Source organism: Quercus lobata, chromosome 3 (assembly GCF_001633185.2).
Source record: "Quercus lobata isolate SW786 chromosome 3, ValleyOak3.0 Primary Assembly, whole genome shotgun sequence".
Taxonomy (NCBI): domain Eukaryota; kingdom Viridiplantae; phylum Streptophyta; class Magnoliopsida; order Fagales; family Fagaceae; genus Quercus; species Quercus lobata.
The window spans coordinates 17,734,981-17,759,572 of NC_044906.1; the positions used below are offsets into that span (position 1 = coordinate 17,734,981).

A 24,592-nucleotide genomic window follows, 5' to 3' on the forward strand; every position below is an offset into this window, starting at 1 on the left:
AAAAGGAAAAAAGAAAAGCAAACACAAGGAGACACTTCTAGTACAAGGAGAGGTAAAAGTAAAACTGTAGAAGAGGGAAAGAATGTTGGTACAGATTCCATATGAATTCCATTATATTGAATATTAGGGTCCTTAATGATTCCTTAAACAGAAAGAGGTAAGATTGTACATCAGAGAGTTCCAACCATCAATTTTGTGTTTATGAAGGTGATTGCTCTGGCTCTATTGTTGCACAAGTTGTCTTGTGTCAGTTGTGTGCCATTTTATGTTATAAAATTTTGAAGTATCAGTTTTTCCAAGACAAGGAGAAAATCTTTATGTAGAAAACTTTTGTTTCTCAGTCCCTCACTCTTGCTTGATATCATGGATCTAATTCATACCTTGCTAGGAAAACATAAATAATCCCAGCCACTACTGAATTAATCTAGAAGATCGAAGCCTTAAATTATTTTCTTTCATCTTTTCACAACTATACAAGAGCTATCTAACATAGAACAAAAATACATACAATAGAGAATAAAAACTTATTCAGACATTTTCACAAACACTACATATGCACTCGTTGATGTACCTCAATCTTCAATTATTGATTCCCAAAGAGGCCCTCTTGAAGCCTCTTGCAATCAACAAAGTAAGCGAAACCATATGCCAGGTTCTTGAGCGTGGCCTCGTGCAGCTCCAAATCCGACGTGGCAGTCGCGTCGGTGGAGAAGAAGACCCTAAACCCCCTGACGAAAGCCTCACGCGCCGTCGTCTCGCAGCAGAGGTTAGTCATGACACCCGTGACGATCACCTCCTCCACACCCATCTCGCGCAGCTGCTCCTCTAGGCGCGTGTTCCTGAACGCACTGTACGTGTTCTTCCGCACCACCATGTCCTCCGGCAGCTTCTCCAGCTCCGGCATGAGCTCCGCCTCCGCTGTCCCGTCCATGATGAGGTCGCCGTTCCACCACTCCGCAAGCATGCCGCCGTCGGCGTCAGTGTGGGAGTGGCGCGTGAAGATGACGGGGATGGAGGCGCGTCGGCAGAGCTGAATGGTTTGGAGCAGGTTGGGGAGGATTGGGTGGGCCATGGAGGAAAAGTAGTTCTGCACGTCAATGACCAAGAGCGCTGAGGTTTTGGGGTCTGGGTTTCTCTTTCTCTTCTCGTATTTCTTGTACGACCCCATTATTGTTTTTTGTTTCTGGAAATATTGGTATTATTTGAGGTTTGAGCCTTTGAGTTTGAGGTTTTTCATATGTTACTTCTGTTTTTAAATGTCGTGGACCGTCCAATTCATTAAGTCTCTTTATAACCGTCAGATCAGAATGCTGCCACATGTAAGAGTCTGGTTTCTTTGGGATTGTCTTGGAAAAAAGTGGGACCAATCGGACCATCTAGAATTTTTATTTTTTAGGATGAAAGACGATAATATTTCATGACTAAAAACCAAAGTAAGGTTTAGGGTGAGTTTAGTTCAGTTTTTTGTAAAAGTGTATAATGAAAAAGTGAAGTTTTTAAAAAGTGTATAATTGAAAAAGTGCATTTTCAAAAGGTTGAGTGTTTGGTAAAAATTATTAAAAAGTACTTTTTGAAAAAGTGGAGTGTTTGGCTAGCACTTATAAAAGTGACAATTTGAGAGATAAATTATCAAAAATGACAATGTATATATAAGAGCATCTCCAGCAGGTTAGACAAATTTTTGTGTTGTTTGGACAATCAATAGTGACATTTATCTTTTGCCTATCCACTTTTTTAATTTTTATTTTGTAATCAAATTTATTCTTTTTTAATATTTATTTTTCTTTTTTATTCATTCTCAACAATTATATTTTTCAACAAAAAGTGTTACATCTACAATATTTTTTGCAATACTTTCACAAGAATCATAACAAAATCTTATATGAAAAGTTGTTACTAGTTCTAATTTGAACTCATTACTGAAATTATATTTTTACTCATCAATATTAACTAATTACTTAAAATTTATTGTAAAAATATTGTGGTAATATTTTGAAATTGTGATTTCTAATACTTTTCCTTTTTTTTCCTCCATACGTTACCTTTTCCTTTTTTTTTCTCTTATATTTTATCCACCACACACGTGTACATTATTTTGTCCACATCCTCTCCTTTTTCCCACACCTCCACTTTCCAGAAGGCTCTCATTCTTTCCTCTTTCCTTTTTCCTTTTTCGTTTGTTTCCAGAAGGCTCTCTCAATTCCAAAGCTCTTCGGCTCTCTCAATTTCTTCTCTCTCTTTTTTTTTTTTCTTTTTTCTTTTTCCACTTGATTTCTAGAGGATCTCCACTTCCGCTTCTTGACTTATATGAAGCAAATTGCTCGCGGACCTGAATTGAAAATTGAGAAGCCTCACGACCTGAACTGAACACTGTGGGTTCGATCTTTCTTCGTCTTCCTCTTCTTCTTCTTTCTTTCTGTCTTTCTATGTGTTTATGGTTGTTTGGCCGTGGGTTTGGCCGTGGGTTTGTGCTATTTGATTTCTGTATTTTTGAATTGTGGTTTGTGTTTTGGATAATGATTTTTTTATGTGTTCTTTGGGTTGATTTCTCATGGATATGGTTTGGTTATGATTTCTCTGTTCTTTGGGTTGATTTCTCACGGAAAGGGCAGAGCAGAGAGACTTACGGAGAGGGCAGAGCAAAGTAGAGAGAAGAGATGCAGGCATCGTGCAAAGGGAGAGCAGAGATGAGAGATGAGGGGCCTGAGAGAACTAAATAATTGATGGGTATTTCCGTAATTCTAATTTTGCAACGATAACCCACCCAAACGCTCATTGCGCGTTTTCATTTATGGACCCCTGAGGGTCCATAAAAATTTCCGCGTTTCTCCTTATTTTTGGTCTATGCCCAAAATTTAACTTTTATCAAAAAGTTGCATTTTGGGCTTAACCAAACGCATATTTTGGGTTGGCTTTTTTCAAAAAGCCCTTTTTGGGCTCAAAATGTGGAAACAAACGGGCACTTACTACAAGACCTGATGAAAGACCTCCCACTGAGATCCCCCTCAAATACAACTACAATGTCCACAGGTGGACTATCAAAAATAAGAAAATCAACATTTAAACTAAAACTCATCCTAACTAAGCCATCAACACATTAATTTGCTTGCCGGAAACAATGCTTAATACGGACATTTTGGAAGAGAGAGATCAGATGCCTACAATCATCTAAAATAGGGGATATAACATTTTTAACATAACCTGCACTCTGAAGCACATCAACAATGGACTTGGCATTCATCTCAACTTCAAGACTACGGAAATTTAAGTTGCAGCACAGCTTGAGTCCCTCACGCAGCCCCCACATCTCAGCGGCAAAACTACTAGTGATCCCAATGCGCTTGCTAAACCCCGCTACCCACTGCCCATTCTCATTCCTTACCACTCCCCCACAACCAGCCAAACCATCTAGATTAAACTTTTATGAGAAATGCTAGAAGTACACCATTTTATACAACTTTGACCACAATTCACCATATAGTGAGTTATGAGTGGTAAAAGTATAGTCTTATGTGGACCCACTAATACACATTTGCCCCTTGCGAGTTGTGGCAAAAGTTTTTTTTGATTTGTGTGAAATAGTGTGATCCTACATTGCCCAATTTTTATCCACACCGAGATGGGATTATCCAAAGTCTACGACCTTTGTTCAATTCACATTTTCTCCAAAAACCGACTTCAAAAAATTTGCAAATGGCTCCTAACATCACCACTAGAAAGGCCTGTGTCACTTTTTTGGCTGGTAACGGGAACTACGTGAAAGGTATGGTTGGCTTAGCCAAGGGCTTGAGGAAGGTCAAGACCAAGTACCCTCTTGTGGTTGCAATTTTGCCTAATGTCTACGGTGAGATATTGGTTTCACAAGGGTGCATAGTTAGAGAGATTAAAAGCCTGTGTATCCATCTGAGAATCAAACCCGATTTTACACGTAGTTTGCTTTCTGTGAGTGACAAGAGTTTTTTTTTTTTTTTTTTTTTAACTGTGTTTGTGGGCTTCTGACACATGTTATCTCAAAAAGTTGCATATGAGGGTGTTTCCTTAATTTTGAATTAAGAGTCTGTTTGGTGGTAGATTACACCTAAATTGACTGTTGTTATGAAATAGTAAAGAAATTCTACTAAAAGATTTTCGCTTATTTAAAATTGCTAAGTTAGTAGTTAGTTTTTGTTTATTTTTTTTTTTCTGAGTCAATAATTTTAAACAAGTTGAAGTTTTTTAGTAGAACGATGGACAAACGACATGGTCCGAGGATAATATAATTTCTCCAAAAAGTGTCTTTCTTCCAAAAAAAAAAAACAATTACACTCGGTCCCTCGAATCCTGATTTTCCTTTTAAAATGGAGCCTTAAACTTGTCTATATCTGTAACCAAACAAAGCTCTTATATTTTATAAATTTCCCTGGTCTAGTCTAACTGTCTAAGGTTATTCTTTATCTTTAAAGAAATTTTAGTAATCTATCCTATTCCTATTAAATGTTTGTACATAATTGGTACAATATATACTTCTAATTTTTTTAAAGATATAAAATATAATCCATTTTTGATTCAATTATATGATTTATTAACATGTTTTGTTACCCAATTGCATGATTTCAACAGTTTTGTAAATTGTACTTATGTTTGATGGAGACATTCAAAGTGTTTGAAAACATTGATCACGTCGACTTACCAGACAACCAGTTCCATGCTGTTATGGACTGCTTTTGTGAGAAAACTTGGAGCAACACTCCACAACACAAGATTGGCTATTGTCAGCAGTGCCCTTACAAAGTCAACTGGCCTGCTAAGCTTGGCCCCAAGCCTCCCCTCTACTTCAATGCTGGCTTCTTTGTGTATGAGCATCATCTATCCACGTACCATGATCTCCTTGATACCCTCCAAGTTACCAATCCTACCACTTTTGCTGAGCAGTTATATATTATTTCCCATGGTTGTTTTGGTCATTAGAAAAAAATACCACATAAAAAATCTCTGTGGCCAATTTGATTGTCTTCGCAAGATCCATAATGGATCTCAAAATTTTGTGACTACTAGAAAAACTTGTGTATGACCCATTTTGGGACATGTGGATTGCTTTGATAGATTCATATCAAGCTACTTTCTAGCCATTGGAGTAATAGGTTGTGGATGTGGATCATTGTCTTACATAAATGAGCACGTAAATCTCTGACTTTGTTTTTTTAATTTGTGGTGAATAATACTAGCAACTTATAGCATACTCAAAAATTTTATGATTCTTGCAGGACTTGTTGAACATATTCTTCAAGGATATTTACAAGCCAATCTCCTCAGTTTACAATCATGTACTTACCATGTTATGGCGCTACCCCGAGAACATTAAGTTTAAAAAAGTCAAAATCATTCACCAAGGTCGGCCCTTCCACTAAGCCAATTAGGCCATTGCTTAAGGCCTCCAAATGGAAGGGAGGCCCCATAATTTTGAATAAGTAAGGGTAGGTAGGAAAAAAAATTAGTTTAAGATGAATTTTTAAAAAAATTGACACATCCTTGTAATTAAAGAATAAAAATTCTGGTATATCTTGTTAAATATTGGTATCACATAAAATTTTTCGATCTAAAATAAATAAATTGTCTCAAAAATAACATCATTATCCTCTAAATAAACCAAAATTTAACAAAATAAACTACAAAATTTGGTCAAGGAAATTAACCACAAAACAATCACAAATCACAACAAATAAAAAATATCAATTCTCTAAAATTATTACCGTATCTATATCTCATTCTTGCTCTCTGCCTCTTTCTCTCTAGTCTCAGCTCTTGCTCTCCCCCTCTCTCATTCTCTCTCTCTACTGGCTTCCTCCGATCTGAATCAATAATCATCCAATCATATCTAAAGACTCTGATCTGAATTGAGGACTGACCAACTGAGATATAGTTTTGTTCTTTTTCTTTTGATCATGCAGATGCGTTTTTGACTTTTTGCTCTTTTTCCTTTTGTTCTATTTCTTATCCGTTGCTGGCTAGGGGCCGCTGGGCCTACTACATTCTATTCTGGCTGGCTGTTGAGCCTTGAAGACTTGAAGTAGATTTTTTTTTTTTTTTTTTTTTTTGGTTGTAGGTGAAACTTCCGTAATAGGGTCTGTTTCGGCTAGGCTTGGTTTATTCTTGTCTGGCCGGGCTTGGACACTTGAAATTCTATTTTGGCTGGGCTGGGCTTGGTTTTTTTTTTTTTAATCTTGCATTTTTATATATGCATATTTTAGTTATAGGTAATATAATGAGTAAGTCTTTATTTTATATAGGTGTTATTGTTCGATGAAACTACAATAATACTTTATTATATACTTTAGGTTCTATTGCTCTACACTTGAAAGTTATTTTTTCCAATAACACAAATTATTAATAAATAAATAAAAACACAAATGATTATTCAAATATGGGAATTGGTAGCAATGAATATGAAGCCTAAGCATAAATATAAACACTCAGGGTCTGTTTTAAATCAGCTTATTTTCTGAAATTATAAACTTTTTACTGAAAGTACTGTAGATAGAGGTAAAAGTTAGCTAAAATAGTAAAGTAAAGTCCATAAATAGTACAAAAAAGTGCATTAAGACTCATGAATAGTAGCAAAAATAAGCTGGCCAAAAACACTCATTCTTTCACTATTAGTATCGAATTTGATATATAATACCTTATACAATGAGAGTCTCCTTTTTCTCGAGTAGTGTCTCCTTCTCTTTGTCAAGAGAAGCTGTCTCTTTGTTGACTTAGTTGATATACTTTCCAAGATTTTTGGATTTGTGCTATATTCTTATGCTTTTTGCCTTATTACATTGAGACACGATCTCGGATCTTTGTTGTTCCAAATGATCTTCTAAATTCTTTTTGATTTGAAGAACTCGTTCATTTATCTTTTCCATACTATAGCCAATTCCCCCCCCCCCCCTTCTGCTTTTCTAATCACAAATAGAGGATGGAGGTTTTCTTTTTATATATAATGTATCTCTTAACTCTTCACTAGTAATGATAGAATATCGCATGTCTCAACATTTGATGTAAAAATATTTCTCATGCCATAAATTAATGATTCATTATTGTTGATTTGTACTGGTAGATTAATGGTTTGGATACACAACCTTTCTAATTATAAATTATTCATTAATTTTGTAAAAATAGAATAATAACTTATTTTATCAAACATACAAAAAATATTTTGTTTCATGTCAATAGAAATATGATAAATCATTAGTATTTCTCCTCTTAGTTCTTGACTTTTAGGGATTGTTTCATTTGGTCATTAGAAAAACTTCAATGTCAATTTAATCCATACTCTTTATATACCCACTTTAATGTGCTCCTTGTCATCATCTAACTAACGAAAAATGTTGATATGGCTAATAAATTGATCACATGTCACTTAATCACAATTAAGAAAATATTAAACTGGTTATAGAAAAATTCACATCAACAACTTATGTGGCATTTGTGTTTTATGTTTTATTTTCCTTTTTTCTTTTAACTTTCATGCCAATTTCTTGGTAACCAAACGAAAACACACACACACACCAAAAAATTTCAAAATGACAAATCAAATTACGAATACTACCTCAAAAATCCTCAAAATGGAACAATTTAAGCAAAACAAAATGAATAACAATACATAAGAAAACAGTGAGTTCTAGTTAGCTCAACTAGTAAACTTTCTGATAGTTGAATGAGAGATCTGGGGTTTAATCACTGCCTACACCAAAAACTGATTAGTGTCTTGATCTAATGATAAAGAGCATCATCAGGAGCAGAAACCATGAGGGGTTGTTTCTATTATTTGATTTCCTAATCGATTATAAATAATTTTTTTAGATGATTTACAATATCAAACATTGATATTAAAATAAATATTACAAGGTTTTATTTTTCGAGATCAAGACAATTTTGACAGATAGTGATGGAATAAATCAAAAGTTATATAATCTTTTCAATCCCTGTTGAATAGGCAGTCCTAAATTCTTCAAAGCCAAAATATTAGTTGTTCCATTCTTCAATTCCTCAACTATTATTTCCATTATGCAAGAAACATGAAAACTATACTCACTACACTCAGAAACATACGACCACACCTCAATTTCTGACAAATCAATTCAATTGAAAAAATTGCACTTTGACTTAGTCTCATGAAGGTGAAATTTCACATGACCAATTTGGAATTCTTTCTTGAGGTTGAGAAAACAAGAGTGCAAATCCAAGTCCTTTTTAGGGCAATGGTAGATGAAACCTTTGATGTGTTTCCGCATTAAAATATCTCTTGGTTCTTTTGCCGTTGAGTTGCGAAGGGTGTGGTTGCTTATAGAATTTGAAAATGAAGTCTTTGAAGATCTTGTGGGTTGTGGTGGGCTTGCTAAACATGCAATCTTTGTGAAGACTATAGTTGCAATCTTCACATCTATATCTCATTCCATTGTTGTCATATTCCTTGCATCCATTGCATATGTAACGTTTTAGGTTTGTATTGTTATCTAGCTTGAGCCCATTCTTCTTGAGACAAGAAGAAAATCGTTGCAATAACATTAGAGTCATTGCAACAATTGATGCAATGATATATATATATATATATATATATATATTGTTACAATAAACAATTTACTATTTCAAATATCTATATAGGCTATTACTTCATAAATATTATTGCAATACATTGCAAATAATTTACCAAAAATAAGTTGGATTAAATTATTTCAATAATATCTTCATTGTAATAGATAATTACTTCATTTTCTCATTGCGATAGATTATGAAATAATTGATATCAGATTATTGCAATGATATATTCGTTGCAATTTCGTGTTTGTCATTGCAATAGATGGTAAAAGAATTAATATCAAATTATTGTAATGATAACTTCGTTGCAATAAATTATTAGTTCAAAATTTTCGTTGCAATAAATTTCAAAAATAATTGGTATCAATTTATTGCAAAAATTTCTTCATTTTAATTTATTACAACAATTTTTCATTTCAAGCATTAAAACAAAAATGTATTCGGTTGATCTAAGAGCATCATCAAGAGTGAACGCTAGGAGGGGTTGTTTCTATTATTTGATTTCTTAATCAATTATAAATCATTTTTTTAGATGATTTACTATATCAAACATCAATGATAAATCAATATTACGAGGTTTTATTTTTGAAGATCAAGGCAATTTTGACAAATAGTAATGGAATAAATCAAAAGTAATATGATCTTTTTAATCCCCGTTGGGCAACCCTAGATTCTTCAAAGCCAAAATATTAGTTGTTCCATTCTCCAATTCCTCAACTATTATTTTCATTATGCAATAAACATGAAAATTATACTCACCAATCTTAGAAACGTATGACCACACCTCAATTTCTGACAATTCAATTCAACTGCAGAATTTGCACATTGACTTAGTCTCACAAAGGTGAAATTTCATATGACCAATTTGGAATTCTTTCGTAAGGTTGAGACAACAAGGATGCAAATCCAAGTCCTCTTCAAGGCAATGGTAGATGAAACCTTTGACATGTTTCCCACAAGCATTACAATATCGCTTGGTTCTTTTGCCGTAAAGTTCTGAAGTGGGTGGTTGCTCATAGAATTTGAAAATGAAGTCTTTGAAGATCTCGTGGGTTGTGGTGGGCTTGCTAAATATGCAATCTTTGTGAAGACTATAGTTGCAATCTTCACATTTGTATCTAATTCCATTGTTGCCATATTCCTTGCATCCATTGTATATGTAACATTTTAGGTTTGGATTTTTATCTAGCTTGAGCTCATTCCTCTAGGGATAAGAAGAAAATCGTTGCAATTACATTAGAGTCATTGCAACAATTGATGCAATGAGATGTGTATATATATATATATATATATATTGTTGCAATAAATAATTTATTGTTTCAAATATCTATATAGGCTATTACTTCATAAATATTATTGCAATACATTACAAATAATTTACCAAAAATAAGTTGAATTAAATTATTGCAATAATATCTTCATTATAATAGATAATTACTTCATTTTCTCATTGCGATAGATTATGAATAATTGATATCAGATTATTGCAATGATATATTCGTTGCAATTTCATGTTTGTCATTGTAATAGATGGTAAAAGAATTTATATCAAATTATTATAATGATAACTTCGTTGCAATACGCTATTAGTTTAAAATTTTCGTTGCAATAAATTTCAAAAATAATTGGTATCAATTTATTGCAAAAATTTCTTCATTTTAATTTATTACAACAATTTTTCATTTCAAGCATTAAAACAGAAATGCATTTGGTTGATCTAAGAGCATCATTAAGAGCAGACGTCATGAGGGGTTGTTTCAATTATTTGATTTCTTAATCAATTATAAATAATTTTTTTAGATGATTTACTATATCAAACATCGATGATAAATCAATATTACGAGGTTTTATTTGTAGAGATCAAGGCAATTTTGACAAATAATAATGGAATAAATCAAAAGTAATATGATCTTTTCAATCCCCGATGAATAGGCAACCCTAAATTCTTCAAAGCCAAAATATTAGTTGTTCCATTCTCCATTTCCTCAACTATTATTTTCGTTATGCAAGAAACATGAAAATTATACTTACCACACTCAGAAACGTACGACCACACCTCAATTTCTGACAATCCAATTCAATTGCAAAATTTGCACATTGACTTAGTCTCACAAAAGTGAAATTTCACATGGCCAATTTGGAATTCTTTCTTGAGGTTGAGACAACAAGGGTGCAAAACCAAGTCCTCTTCAAGGCAATGGTAGATGAAACCTTTGACATGTTTCCCACAAGCATTACAATATCTCTTGGTTCTTTTGCCGTAGAGTTTCGAAGGAGGTTGTTGCTCATAGAATTTGAAAATGAAGTTTTTGAAGATCTCGTGGGTTGTGGTGGGCTTGCTAAACATGCAATCTTTGTGAAGATTATAGTTGCAATCTTCACATCTATATCTCATTCCATTGTTGCCATATTCCTTGCATCCATCGCATATGTAACGTTTTAGGTTTAGATTGTTATTTAGCTTGAGCTCATTCTTCTTGGGACAAGAATAAAATCGTTGCAATAACATTAGAGACATTACAACAGTTGATATGAGGTGATGTAATAAAATTTGAGGTGATAAGTTTGTGCAACAAAAACTTTTGTTGCGATAAGCTCCAAATATTTTAATGACAACTTTGATACAATGATATATATATATATTGTTGCAATAAACAATTTACTGTTTCAAATATCTATATAGGCCATTTCTTCAGAAATTTTATTACAAATAATTTACCAAAATAAGTTGGATTAAATTATTGTAATTATATCTTCATTGTAATAGATAATTACTTCATTTTCTCATTATAATAGATTATAAAATAATTTATATCAGATTATTGCAATGATATATTCATTGCAATTTCATATTTGTCATTGCAATAGATGGTAAAAGAATTAATATCAAATTATTGTAATGATAACTTCGTTACAATAAGCTATTAGTTCAAAATTTTTGTTGCAATAAATTTAAAAAATAATTGGTATCAATTTATTTCCAAATTTTTTCATTTTAATTTATTACAACAATTTTTCATTTCAGGCATTAAAACAAAAATGTATTCAGTTGATCAAAGAGCATCATCAAGAGAGTATGCCGTGGGATGTTGTTTCTATTATTTGATTTCTTAATCAATAATTTTTTTAGATAATTTACTATCTCAAACATTGATGATAAATCAACATTACGAGGTTTTTTTTTGAGATCAAGGCAATTTTGATAAATAGTAATGGAATAAATCAAAAATTATATGATCTTTTCAATCCCCGTTGAATAGACAAACCCAAATTCTTCAAAACCAAAATATTAGTTGTTCCATTCTCCAATTACTCAACTATTATTTCCGTTATGCAAGAAACATGAAATTATACTCACCACACTCAGGAATGTATGACCACATCTCAATTTCTAACAAATCAATTCAATTGCAAAATTTGCACTTTACCTTACTCTCACGAAGGTGAAATTTCACTTGACCAATTTGGAATTCCTTCTTGAGGTTGAGAAAACAAGAGTGCAAATCCAAGTCCTTTTTAGGGCAATGGTAGATGAAACCTTTGATGTGTTTCCCACAAGCATTACAATATCTCTTGGTTCTTTTGCCGTAGAGTTCCGAAGGGGTTGGTTGCTCATAGAATTTGAAAATGAAGTCTTTGAAGATCTCATGGGTTGTGGTGGGCTTGCTAAACATGCAATCTTTGTGAAAACTATAGTTGCAATCTTTACATCTGTATCTCAGTCCATTGCTGCCATGCATATTCCTTGCATCCATTGCATATATAACATTTTTTGTTTGGATTGTTATCTAGCTTGAGCTCATTCTTCTTGGGACAAGAAGAAAATTGTTGCAATAACATTAGAGTCATTGCAACAATTGATATGAAGTGTTGTAATTAAATTTGAGGTTATAAGTTTGTGCAACAAAAACTTTTGTTGCAATAAACTATAAATATTTTAATAATGACTTTGATGCAATAAAAAATTTATTGTTTCAAATATCTATATGGGCTATTACTTCATATTTTTTTTTGCAATATATTGCAAATATTTACTAAAATAAGTTGGATTAAATTATTGCAATAATATCTTTATTGTAATAGATAATTACTTCATTTTCTCATTGCAATAAATTATAAAATAATTGATATCAAATTATTGCAACGATATATTCGTTGCAATTTCGCATTTGTCATTACAATAGATGGTAAAATAATTAATATCAATTTATTGTAATAATAACTTTGTTGCAATTAGCTATTAGTCTGAAATTTTTATTGCAATAAATTTCAAAAATAATTGGTATCAATTTATTGCAAAAATTTCTTCATCTTAATTTATTACAATATTTTTTCATTTCAAGCATTAAAATAAAAATGTATTCGGTTGTCTTTTTATAATTTAAATTTATATTTAAGGATTTTAGAAAAATTTCTTAAAAATAAAAAAAGGCGATAAATATGTACATTTTTCTGCACCTAGTTTGTCAAGAAATTACTTAAGGGCCATGTGAATGCTCCATAAGTAATCGGTCAAACGTATGTTTTGACCCGAAGGGCATATACTTTGTATTTAGCTCATCATTTGAGAACAATCAAGATTATTAATTTGTTTATGATGGGGCGGTTTTTGAAGAAATGAGGGAAGTTGGGATTGGGGTGGTAGTCCAGAACGAGACAAGTGAGGTGCTTGCGGCGTTATCAAGAAAAAAAAATTCCCCTTTCCCCATTCAGTTGTAGCGCTGGAAGCTATTGCTACATGAAGGGCAATCCAATTTATCTCTGAATTGGGCATATCCCAGTCAATTTTTGAAGGAGATTTGGTAGTGTTTTGCAACTCTCTCTTTACAGAAAATTCTTCTCTATTGGTTTTGGTCATATTGTTAAAGAAATTACATCTATGGCAAGCTTTCTTAGAGCTCATTCCTCCTCTTACTAGGAGGCAGAGCAACTCTATGGCTCATGCTTTAGTTAAGACGACTAAGTTGTCTTTTCTATTGTTAGTCTAGATGAAATTTGTCCTATTAGATATATATTTATCGTTTTGTAAAGTCTGATGTTCCTATTACTTGAATAAAAATGCTTAATATTTTTCCTCAAAAAAAAAAAAAAACAAAAACAAAAAACAAAAGGATTTAATTTGTTAGTATTTGTTTGCAGCAAAATGAGCCTGGTAAAGCTTGACAAAAAGGATCAACAAAAAAACTCGATATAAAAACAATCATCCAGCAGAAAAAGATCATGACCTGCAATAATTGTTAAGAATGATTTATTATTATTGATTTGTACCTGTAGATTAATGTTTTGCATAATAAAACCTTTCCAATTATAAATTATTCATTAATTTTGTAAAAATAGAATAATAACTTATTTTATCAAACATGAAAACAATATTTTGTTTCATGTCAATAGAAATAAGATAAATAATTAGTATTTCTCCTTTTAGTTGTTGACTTTCAGGGATAGTTTCATTTTGGTCATTAGAAAAACTTCTATGTCAATTTAATCTATACATTTTATATACCCACTTCAGTGTGCTTCTTGTCATCATCTAACTCATGAAAAATGTTGATATGGCAAATAAATTGCTTACATGTCACTTAATCACAATTAGGGAAATATTTAACTGGTTTTAGAAAAATTCACATCTACAACTTATGTGGCATTTGCGTTTTTATTTTTTATTTTTTTCATTTTTTTTCTTTTAACTTTCATCCAATTTCTTGGTAACCAAACAAAAACACACATACACACCAAAAAAATTCAAAACAACAAATACCAGCTTAAATATCCTAAAAATGGAATAATTCAAAAAAAAAAAAAAGAATAACAATACATAAGAAAAATAATTTATAAAAAAAAACAAAAAAAAAAACTAAAATAGGGTATGAATTTCTATTTTTCTAAGATAGAAAAACAGTTTAACATATTTATTACAAGAAATTGGAAGATGTCAGGAAATGACGTTGTGTAAAGGGTTGTTTCTTTTATTTGATTTCTTAATCAATTATATATATATATATATATATATTTTAATGATTTACTATATCAAAAATTGATGATAAATCAAAATTAAAATGCTTATTTTTAGAGACCAAGGCAATTATTTTGATGGGATAGTAATGGAATAAATCAAAAGTTATATGACTAATTACATTTTAGACAAAATTAGAGAATATACTTTGTAATTTAACCTAAATAGAATACAAAAAATGCTTTACCCGGTTATGGCATTTGGGTCAAGCATATTGGTTGGAAAAGTAGTGATCACTACTTTTCCTTGGGTTTCATCCTCTCTTATCTTTCTTTTGTACTTGTATGCTTATGTGTCTCTCTGTTTTTGTGTGTTATTGTTTTTGGTTTTTGAGTTGAAAGATCACAGTGATGTCCACAAGAAATTCAAGCTCAACAGTCCGGAAAGCAGACTCCTCTACACTCTAGAGAACTTTGCATGTTGACAACCCCGCTAACCTGAGCGATCTCTATCTCTCTCTTTCTCAGAAAGTTTTTCTACATTTTTCTTATAATCCAAATAGGGCATTAGGTGTGTTGGATTTTTTCCCCTCTATATTGTATTTGTTTGTGGGAAAATTTGATGGTTACAATTGACGATTCTTAACTCCCTCTTCTGAGTTGTAAGTTTGCTGGCAGAATCAAACCTATGACTTTAAACCCAACACTGAGTTATCCATCTCATTTTTTCCTCCAAGTTAGCTGGTTTTATTTATTTATTTATTTATTTTGATTATTTAGTTAATTGTTTTATTTGTTTATTTAATTCTCTTTTATAGATTGGGATGAAGCGAAATAAATTAATCCAACACTTAATCTAAGTGATGTTTAACAACTTGCTTATGAATCTATTAACGTTGTTGAGTCCTCACCAGGTAAATATGAGCCTAGTAATGCTTGACAAAAAAAATCAACAAAAAAGCTCTATAAAAAAACAATCATCTAGTAGAAAAAGATCATGACTTGCAATAACTGTTAAGAATGTTGCAAAGGTTTTCTTGCCAAGTTAGGTCTATTCTTATAAATTTTCTCTCATTTATATTATAGCATTACTTGTTTTACTACTAAGAATAGAGCAAATTCTAAAATTATTCAAACCACAGTATGGGGGAAATTCTAAAATTAGTTGCTTCACTAATTAGAAAAGTGATAGAATTTCTACTTTAACCTAATCTAAGTGTATATGTGTGTAAAACTCCCTCCTATGGACTTGAACTCCAGTCCTTACCCCCCACACCCTACAAGTACCTATACTTGTAGAGCAACCATCACACCAAAGGTGCACGGTGGTTAGAAAAGTGATAGTTATATCATGATTGATAAGTTATAATTAATTTTGAGAATAAGTAAAGGCATAATGCATTATTGCATACATTAATATTTATATACATATTGTTTTAATAAATGGTGGAAAGAAAATTATGATATAACCGCTGATATGACTTAACGGTAGTATAGTAATAATAAATTCTATGTTTCAACTTTTAGATGTATATTAGATATTAACTCGTGCTGCACGCGATTTTTTTTTTTTTTTTTAATTTTAATTTTCAAATTTGTAAATATTGTAAGTAGATATGTTCAAGAAAATATTAATTTTTGTTAATAGTACTATTTATTAAAGTAATATGCTCTCTTTGAAAAAGTAATATGCTCTCTTCGAGGGGCATGCTTAGAATCTATGGTAGAAAAATAATTTTTCAAGACTAACTTTGCACTAGGTCACTGTAGGATATAACCTTAATCTTATGTAGTCTATAACAAATTAAGTTGGTTGCTCAACAGTCCATGAGTATAAATTAAATTAGGCTGTAAGGTATGGATATGAAATATTTGGTTCCAAGACAAGCATGGCTGGAAAGGATGTAAAAACAAAGGTGGGGGGAGAGGAGAAAACTGAAGAACACTGTAATGGAAAGCGATGAATTACATCAGAAGGTGCACCTATATTATAAAACCAGGGCCACCTTATTATACTCTGATTCTAGGACTTATTTTCATTTTCTGAAAAGTCAAATCTTTGGAAGTGAATCTTGAATTTCAGAACCTATAAGATAAAATCTTAGTCAGCGTAAGCCCTTATATAGTAACTTCTTAACATCTTATTAGCCCCATAAGATGCAATTTTTATGTGGATAAGCTCTTATACAGTAACTTCTATCTTATCATCTTATTAGTCCAATAAGATTCAAGTCAAATCTTTGGAAGTACATCTTGAGTTTCAGAACCTATAAAATCGTAGTCAGCATAAGCTACTTCTTAACATCTTATTAATCCAATAAGATGCAATTTTGATGTGCATAAGCTCTTATATAGTAACTTCTTAACATCAAGCTCCTTCTTGAAAACTTGAACCCCGGCCTTACCTTCACACCCCAAGAGCACTTGTAATTGTGGAATGACCATCGCATCAAGGGTGTGTGGTGGTTACATAAGTTCTTGTATAGTAACTTTTTAACATCTTAGTAGTCATATTTGATGTATGCAATAATCAACAATGTATTATGCCTTCACCCATTTTTAAATCTAATTATAATTTATCAATCATGATATGACCATCACTTTTCAAAACCATGACTTTGCACATTCTTGAACCTAAATGTAACTTATAATAGAAAATACATGTAATACAGACATCTTGGGCGGAGACACTATTTGTTTATTTTTAGTTTATATTTGCTCAAAAAATATCTCATTCCACCATTGTATTTGTATTCATATCCTAATGTTGTATTCAAGGCCAATTTAAAAAATATATATATTATTATATATATATGTGTACTAATTTTAGTATATTTGTTCTATAAAATTACATTTTTCCCCCTAAAACAATATTATTGATTCTTTTAAAAGTAATTTTATACTTGTAAGGACACGATTCGTAACGAACCGTAGCAGTGTTGGGTTCGCACGTAAAAAAACCCAAACAATATCATTTGTAGAGCGTGGATTTGGAAGGCTAGGCCTTAGTCACTAGGTGGTGGGTTTTTCGTGGTGTTCATGCATGGTTAAGTTTTCTTCACCCCTGGAATCTTTCTCCTGGAGGTGGGCTGGGAGGCTCTGGTTTTTGGCCCTTTTTCCCCGCCCCCTCCCTAGGTCACTCATTTTCCCTTTTATACTGGCCTGTGTTCGCTGTCCTTCGTCCACGTGTAGGGTCAAGTTTTCCAAGACTGATACTTGTCCCATCAACCCGCACTCAAAGTCGTCGGGGGTGGTTGTAAAAGTTAAAGAATGCGGCTCTGTCAGGTGCAGAGCATTGAATGGCAGTAAGGGCAGTTTTCCCCGGATATTTTAGATTTTCTTTCAAACTTAGTCCTATACCCCTTTTGCCCCTCTCCTCGGTGGGACCTTGGGTTTGCCGAGGACTGAGCGGTCCTCGGCAGTACCTCAAGGCTATCCTATGCTTTACGTTATTGGGCTTGGGCCATAGCCCTCTTCAGCTTGGACCTCTGGACTCCCTACGAGTAAACGGGCCTGGTCCATAAACTATTGGGCCCCACAATAGCCCCTCAAAACCCTGCTGTCCGACCTTTGAGTTGGAAAGGTGGGTTTTGGTAATGCCGGACCGTTATTATGGCTCATTTAATTTAGCCCTTCATTGATGCTGGCGGTTCTCCACCTGCCTAGTAAATATATCGGTTTACAAGGTGTTCCCCTTAATTTACTCATGACACGCTCCCGCCGTTTGGTTGTCCAAGACGCGCTTTTAATGACTTCCCTTTACGAGATTCATTTACATTCGACGGTTCGTCTGATGAGGTGGGGAAGTGGAACAGACACATCTTTGTTTTCAGATTCCTTTGGAAACCTGAACAAATTTAATGCCTTCCATTCTGCCCTTCTTATAAGAAGACAAGCAGGTGGCCATCGCTTTCGTACAGAGACCCTTTTATCTTTCTGAGATCTGAAACCCTTGGCCTTCCTTAGCGTTTACTTAACCCCATAGTTATACACCAAATCATAACACGTTTACCATAACGAGTGATGAAGGAACCATACCCCTCCTCAAAGTATCATGTTCCAATAAAGCTCGAAATGGCTCAGTCAGGGCAAGGATGGCGGAGACTTAAGATTTGTCTCACCTTCCTTTTAGCCAAAATCCGAAGCAGGGACTCATCACGTCAAACTTTCGGCGTGACTGAGTCGAGAACACCCGTTATCAGTACCAACCGCTCTCTTATGAGCATACCTAATATGGCCCCAGTGTGTTAGGAGTCAAGACCGAGGCAGGGACTAAATGCCCCTGCTTCTTCCTCTCTTCGTTCACTGGCGCCTCCTTTCGCCTCTCTTTCTTAGTCTTCCCAGCACCAGATCCATCCTGGGACTTTTCCTTCTCCCTCTTTTGCTCCTTTTTTTTTTTCTTTTCATCTCTTCCCTCTTCTTCTCCTCCTTCTTTTCATTCATCTCCTCCATCTTCTTCGTTCATCTCCTCCATCTTCTTCTGAGGAAGGTCCTTCTCTCGATATGGGCGCTACTGAGGCAGAGTTTGGAAAGACTTCGGAAACGAGTTTAAAAAGAGATCTGACTGTTTACCCAATGTATTTTTTTTTTATGATTTCAGCAATCTATATTTTGTATAGGCTTGTTTAAGCCCCTCTTTGTACGTTGTAATACATCTTTGTATTAATGAAAATTGTTATCACTTTATTTCACATACTCTATCTCTATATTTTCGGAATGATAAAACAATGAATAGACATACAATCTTGTGAATGAAAAGATTTTTTTTTAAACTGTGGCCGACGCCTAGGAACAAAGTCCCAGTTAATAGAAAGATCTTGCTCTGCGCTTATAAAAACAATACGGCTTAATAATATTGAATCATACAAAAGATACTTAGGGCTGACACTCCCATCAGGCAGGAAAAGAAAGGACATTATGATGGGTCTACTGAATCGCTCTGGCACCATACCGCCGAACTTAGAGTACCATACTTGGGGCTATTATGTATTGATAAGTGCTGTTCAGCATAGTAATATAGCATTTGAATCAATGACACTTAGGGCCAAAAATGCTTGCTAAGAAAAAGATATCACTATAACCTTAACAGAGGTGTTTGGCACAACAATGCCGACCTGTAAAAAACGATACTTACCCCAAAATTGGCCGAGATGATAGCTCAATACACGATGCAGTGTAGGAAGTAACCGTCCGAGGACATATCACCCACGAAATGAACAGCCCCCTAGGCTACTTAATAGTGACGCGTTTCAACATTTTCTTACCACTCCTATTGGCATTAGCCCTTTACAGTTTTTGAGCCGAGGACTGAGCAACTTAGAATTGTTATTAAGTAGCCAACCTTACAAAAACTCAATCTTCTTCTCATCCAAGAAATTGGCTGCCCAGGTAGTTGGTTTCCCCATAGGCTTGAGTCCGAGGACCATGCAATACCTTGATTCTGTCCAAAACCTAGTTTTCCTCATCCAGGTAGTTGGTTTTCCCATAGGCTTGAGTCCGAGGACCATGCAATGCCTTGGTTCTGACCAAAACCCAGTTTTCCTCATCCAGGTAGTTGGTTTTCCCATAAGCTTGAGTCCGAGGACCATGCAATGTCTTGGTTCTGTCCAAAACCGAGTTTTCCTCATCCAGGTAGTTGGTTTCCCCATAGGCTTGAGTCCGAGGACCATGCAATGCCTTGGTTCTGTCCAAAACCCAGTTTTCCTCATCCAGGTAGTTGGTTTCCCCATAGGCTTGAGTCCGAAGACCATGCAATGCCTTGGTTCTATCCAAAACCCAGTTTTCCTCATCCAGGTAGTTGGTTTTCCCATAGGCTTGAGTCCGAGGACCATGCAATGCCTTGGTTCTGTCCAAAACCCAGTTTTCCTCATCCAAGTAGTTGGTTTCCCCATAGGCTTGAGTCCGAGGACCATGCAATGCCTTGGTTCTGTCCAAAACCCAGTTTTCCTCATCTAGGTAGTTGGTTTTCCCATAGGCTTGAGTCCGAGGACCATGCAATGCCTTGGTTCTGTCCAAAACCTAGTTTTCCTCATCCAGGTAGTTGGTTTCCCCATAGGCTTGAGTCCGAGGACTATGCAATGCCTTGGTTCTGTCCAAAACCCAATTTTCCTCATCCAAGTAGTTGGTTTTCCCATAGGCTTGAGTCCGAGGACCATGTAATGCCTTGGTTCTGTCCAAATCCAGTTTTAATCATCCAGGTAGTTGGTTTCCCCATAGGCTTGAGTCCGAGGACCATGCAATGCCTTGGTTCTATCCAAAACCTAGTTTTCCTCATCCAGGTAGTTGGTTTCCCCATAGGCTTGAGTCCGAGGACTATGCAATGCATTGGTTCTGTCCAAAACCTAGTTTTACTCATCCAGGTAGTTGGTTTCCCCATAGGCTTAAGTCTGAGGACCATGCAATGCCTTGGTTCTGTCCAAAACCTAGTTTTCCTTTGGCGCTGGACCTTGGCTTTAGGGGAGTTAGCTCCTCGGCCAAGCCCCCTAGGATTATCCGCGCGATTAACGCTACCAAGCGTAGCCCCTAGTCAAGAAGCATAGCCCCTAGCGGAATTTTACTCTAAAACTCTATAGCCAGTTGTCAGAAATGACAAGGGAACTCTCTCGACCCACCGCCTATGCCAACACACAAGCCCTTCCCACAGACGGCGCCAATTGTAAGGACACGATTCGTAACTAACCGTAGCAGTGTTGGGTTCGCACGTAAAAAGGCCCTAACAATATCATTTGTAGAGCGTGGATTTGGAAGGCTAGGCCTTAGTCACTAGGTGGTGGGTTTTTCGTGGTGTTCATGCATGGTTAAGTTTTCTTCACCCCTGGAATCTTTCTCCTGGAGGTGGGTTAGGAGGCTCTGGTTTTTGGCCCTTTTTCCCCGCCCCCTCCCTAGGTCACTCATTTTCCCTTTTATACTGGCCTGTGTTCGCTGTCCTTCGTCCACGTGTAGAGTCAAGCTTTTCAAGATTGATACTTGTCCCATCAACCCGTACTCAAAGTCGTCGGGGGTGGTTGTAAAAGCCAAAGAATGCGGCTCTGTCAGGTACAGAGCATTGAATGGCAGTAAAGGCAGCTTTCCCCGGATATTTTAGATTTTCTTTCAAACTTAGTCCTATACCCCTTTTGCCCCTCTCCTCGGTGGGACCTTCGATTTGCCGAGGACTGAGCGGTCCTCGGCAATACCTCAAGGCTATCCTATACTTTACGTTATTGGGCTTGGGCCACAGCCCTCTTCAGCTTGGACCTCTGGACTCCCTACGAGTAAACGGGCCTGGTCCATAAACTATTGGGCCCCACAATACTCACAAACTTTTTTACAACATTTTTACAAACTATTTTGGTAGCAAATTCTTATTGGTTCGCACATGGGCCCACTACTGACATCATTTTTTTACTTACTAGTAACCACTTATCACATCAATAATTTATAAAAAAAAGCTTATAGCGCTAATATTTTCCTCATTTTAGTGACTATAAAAAAATTTATAGATCTAAAATCTAAAACAAAATATACAAGTACAAAAAAAAGCTCAACAACAAAAATTACAAATAGTTAAACCCTTTAAAAAATTCTAAACAAAAATAATTTTGTTCTTACCAACACACACAAAAAAAAAAAAAAAAAAAAAGAACTCAGCAGCTAAGTAGCAGCAAAATCAAAGGTTGAAACCGCTGCATACAGCTAATAGTAAAGCCGCCCCCCTTAACTCAAAATTTTGTCCATCTCTGAGTTCATCTCCTACTTAGAGCACCCACAGTAGATGTGGGATATGTGCTAAATGCTAAAAATTTAGCACATATCCCACACCAAACACAAAAATCACCTCCCATCAGACATGGTATATGTGCTAAAATTATACCACTTATGTCCGTACCGTTGCAAATTTGCAACGGTATGGACAGATGTGGTAAAACTGGATAATGTTTTATATTTGCTTCTCTCTCCTCTCACTCCGGTCTGAACTCTTGATTTCTTCTCTCTCTCTTCTCCCATCAGACCCAAGCTTCCCTCAACAGCTCAACAGAGAAGAACAAATGACACTCCGATCAGATCCAAGAAGAAGCAGATCATCTTCATGGGCGAGGCCACTCCGCCGTCATCATCACCATCGTCATCACCGTCGGAGTCGCGAGCGGCATGGGCGAGGCCACTCCGATCGGATCATCGCCATCGTCATCGCCGTTGGAGGCGCAAGCGGAATGGGCGAGGCCACTCCGATCATCCACATCGCCACTCTGATCGGATCATCGCCATCGTCATCGCCATCGGAGGCGCAAGCGGCATGGGCTAGGCCACTCCGATCATCCATATCGTCATCGCCGTCCACTCCGATCATCCACATCGTCATCGCCGTCGTCATCGTCGCTCCGATCTCGCCGATCTCTCTCTCTCTCGTTTGGTGGTTGGTTGTTTTGATTTTGGTTGATGGTGATAGGTTGATCAGGTTGTGGTTGTGTGATTTGGGTTGATATTGGTGTTTGAGTTTGGGTTGATCGGGTTGGCTGGTTTTGGTTTTTGTCTGAGTTTTGTTTTGTTTTTTTTTTTTTTTTTTTTGTTTGGTAGCAGTGGCTGATATTGGTGGTCGGTGGTTGATCTGTGGGGGTGGCCGGTGGTTGTGGGTTGTGGTGGTTGATCTGCAGTGTGGGTTGCTGTTGCTGTTGTTGCTATTGTTTTTTTTTTTTTTTTTTGGAAGTGAATAATATATTATTTTAATGTGTAGTAAATATTATTTTAATATATAGAATTGGATTATAGAACATCTGATAAATGAGATATTGTAAAATAATGTGGTAAAATAATAAAGTAGGTATTTGATGTGGTAAAATGGCATAAAATTTACACCATCTGCTACGGATGCTCGAACAATATCTCATTTAAATTTACTTCAAGAGATAGAGATAATAAAGCTCTTAGCAAAGGTTTTTTTTTTTTTTTTTTTTCCATTTAGATTTATTTTTATATAAAATATTACATGCAATTGATTTTCCTATTATGCTTTTTTGTGGTGTACCAACTTTCTCTACATGTTACCAATTCAACAAGCACATAGAATCACATACACATATATAATAATTTAGTTTAAAATATTAATGTAATAATAAATCATATTAATGTTACTTTAACAACAAACCACTTCCATCACATTAGAATACATTATTTATCACAGATTATGGTTTTACATCACTATATTTTTATAATTTTTTTGAGTTATGTTTACTAATTTCTATCCAGCATTTGGTCCACATTGGTCCATTTTCGTCCAATTTAGTCTTTAAAAATGCACAATGACAATATTTAGAATTTAGAAGAATACAGACCATTCCAAAAAAATAATAATAATAATATCAATCAAAAACACTAAAAATGATAAAATTATATATTTGTAAAAATAGAGAGATTTTTTTTTTTTTTTTTTTGAAAGTTTGTAAAAATAGAGAGATGAAAATTACTTTTAGAAATTGTTTAATTTTTAGGGAAAATAAATTATCTACAAAAAATTTAGAGAATAAATTATACATTATTGATTATACCACATCTCAAAATGATTATATATTCTCATGCATCGTGTAAGTCTACCACTAATTTGTCATAAAATCAATTATGAATTATGTTAAAGAGTGCCATTTTAAGAAAAATTTGATACCATTTTCATGAGAAATATAAAAAGTTGTTTAAAAAAGTTAGTTCTTTTTTTTTTTTCCCCTTAAAAAAGTTTCTAAACCAATGCCCTTAGAGCATTCTTTAATTTTTTCTATATTTTAATCACTCTTTTAGATCTTATTCTTATTTTGTATTCTGATTTTTAAATATCATTTATTAGTCATAAATTCAATTTATTATCCATAATTACTCTTAAATTAATACTCCATGTTTAAAATCAAATAAAAAATAATGCTTAATAATAGTTAAAAGTATAAATATATATATATATATATATATATATATTAACGATTAATTAATATGCTTATTCCTACCTGTCGTCCATGTCCTACGGGTAACTTCTTAACATCATCCTAGTCACTACTATTTCCTTAGCTTTCATTACCTAAAGAACAACCCCTGTGAAGAGCCAAAATGGGTTCCT

At 34.4% G+C, this 24,592-nt stretch overlaps 1 protein-coding gene, 2 non-coding genes and 1 pseudogene across 3 annotated transcripts; 3 read left to right on the forward strand and 1 right to left on the reverse strand.

Moving 5' to 3' along the window:
- Positions 1-419: 419 nt before the first annotated feature.
- LOC115979927 (nicotinamidase 2-like) lies at positions 420-1,233 on the reverse strand. Its single transcript, XM_031102045.1, has one exon. The coding sequence runs from the start codon at positions 1,166-1,168 to the stop codon at positions 584-586; it is 585 nt and encodes a 194-aa protein (XP_030957905.1). The 5' UTR covers positions 1,169-1,233; the 3' UTR covers positions 420-583.
- A 2,460-nt stretch (positions 1,234-3,693) lies between these two features.
- Positions 3,694-5,387, forward strand: LOC115980467 (annotated as a pseudogene).
- Positions 5,388-14,915: 9,528 nt separating this feature from the next.
- LOC115983019 lies at positions 14,916-15,022 on the forward strand. Its single transcript, XR_004089835.1, has one exon. It is a non-coding gene; the product is annotated as a small nucleolar RNA Z107/R87 (small nucleolar RNA).
- Positions 15,023-15,329: 307 nt separating this feature from the next.
- On the forward strand, positions 15,330-15,405 carry LOC115983053. Its single transcript, XR_004089857.1, has one exon. It is a non-coding gene; the product is annotated as a small nucleolar RNA snoR31 (small nucleolar RNA).
- The last annotated feature ends 9,187 nt before the right edge of the window (positions 15,406-24,592 follow it).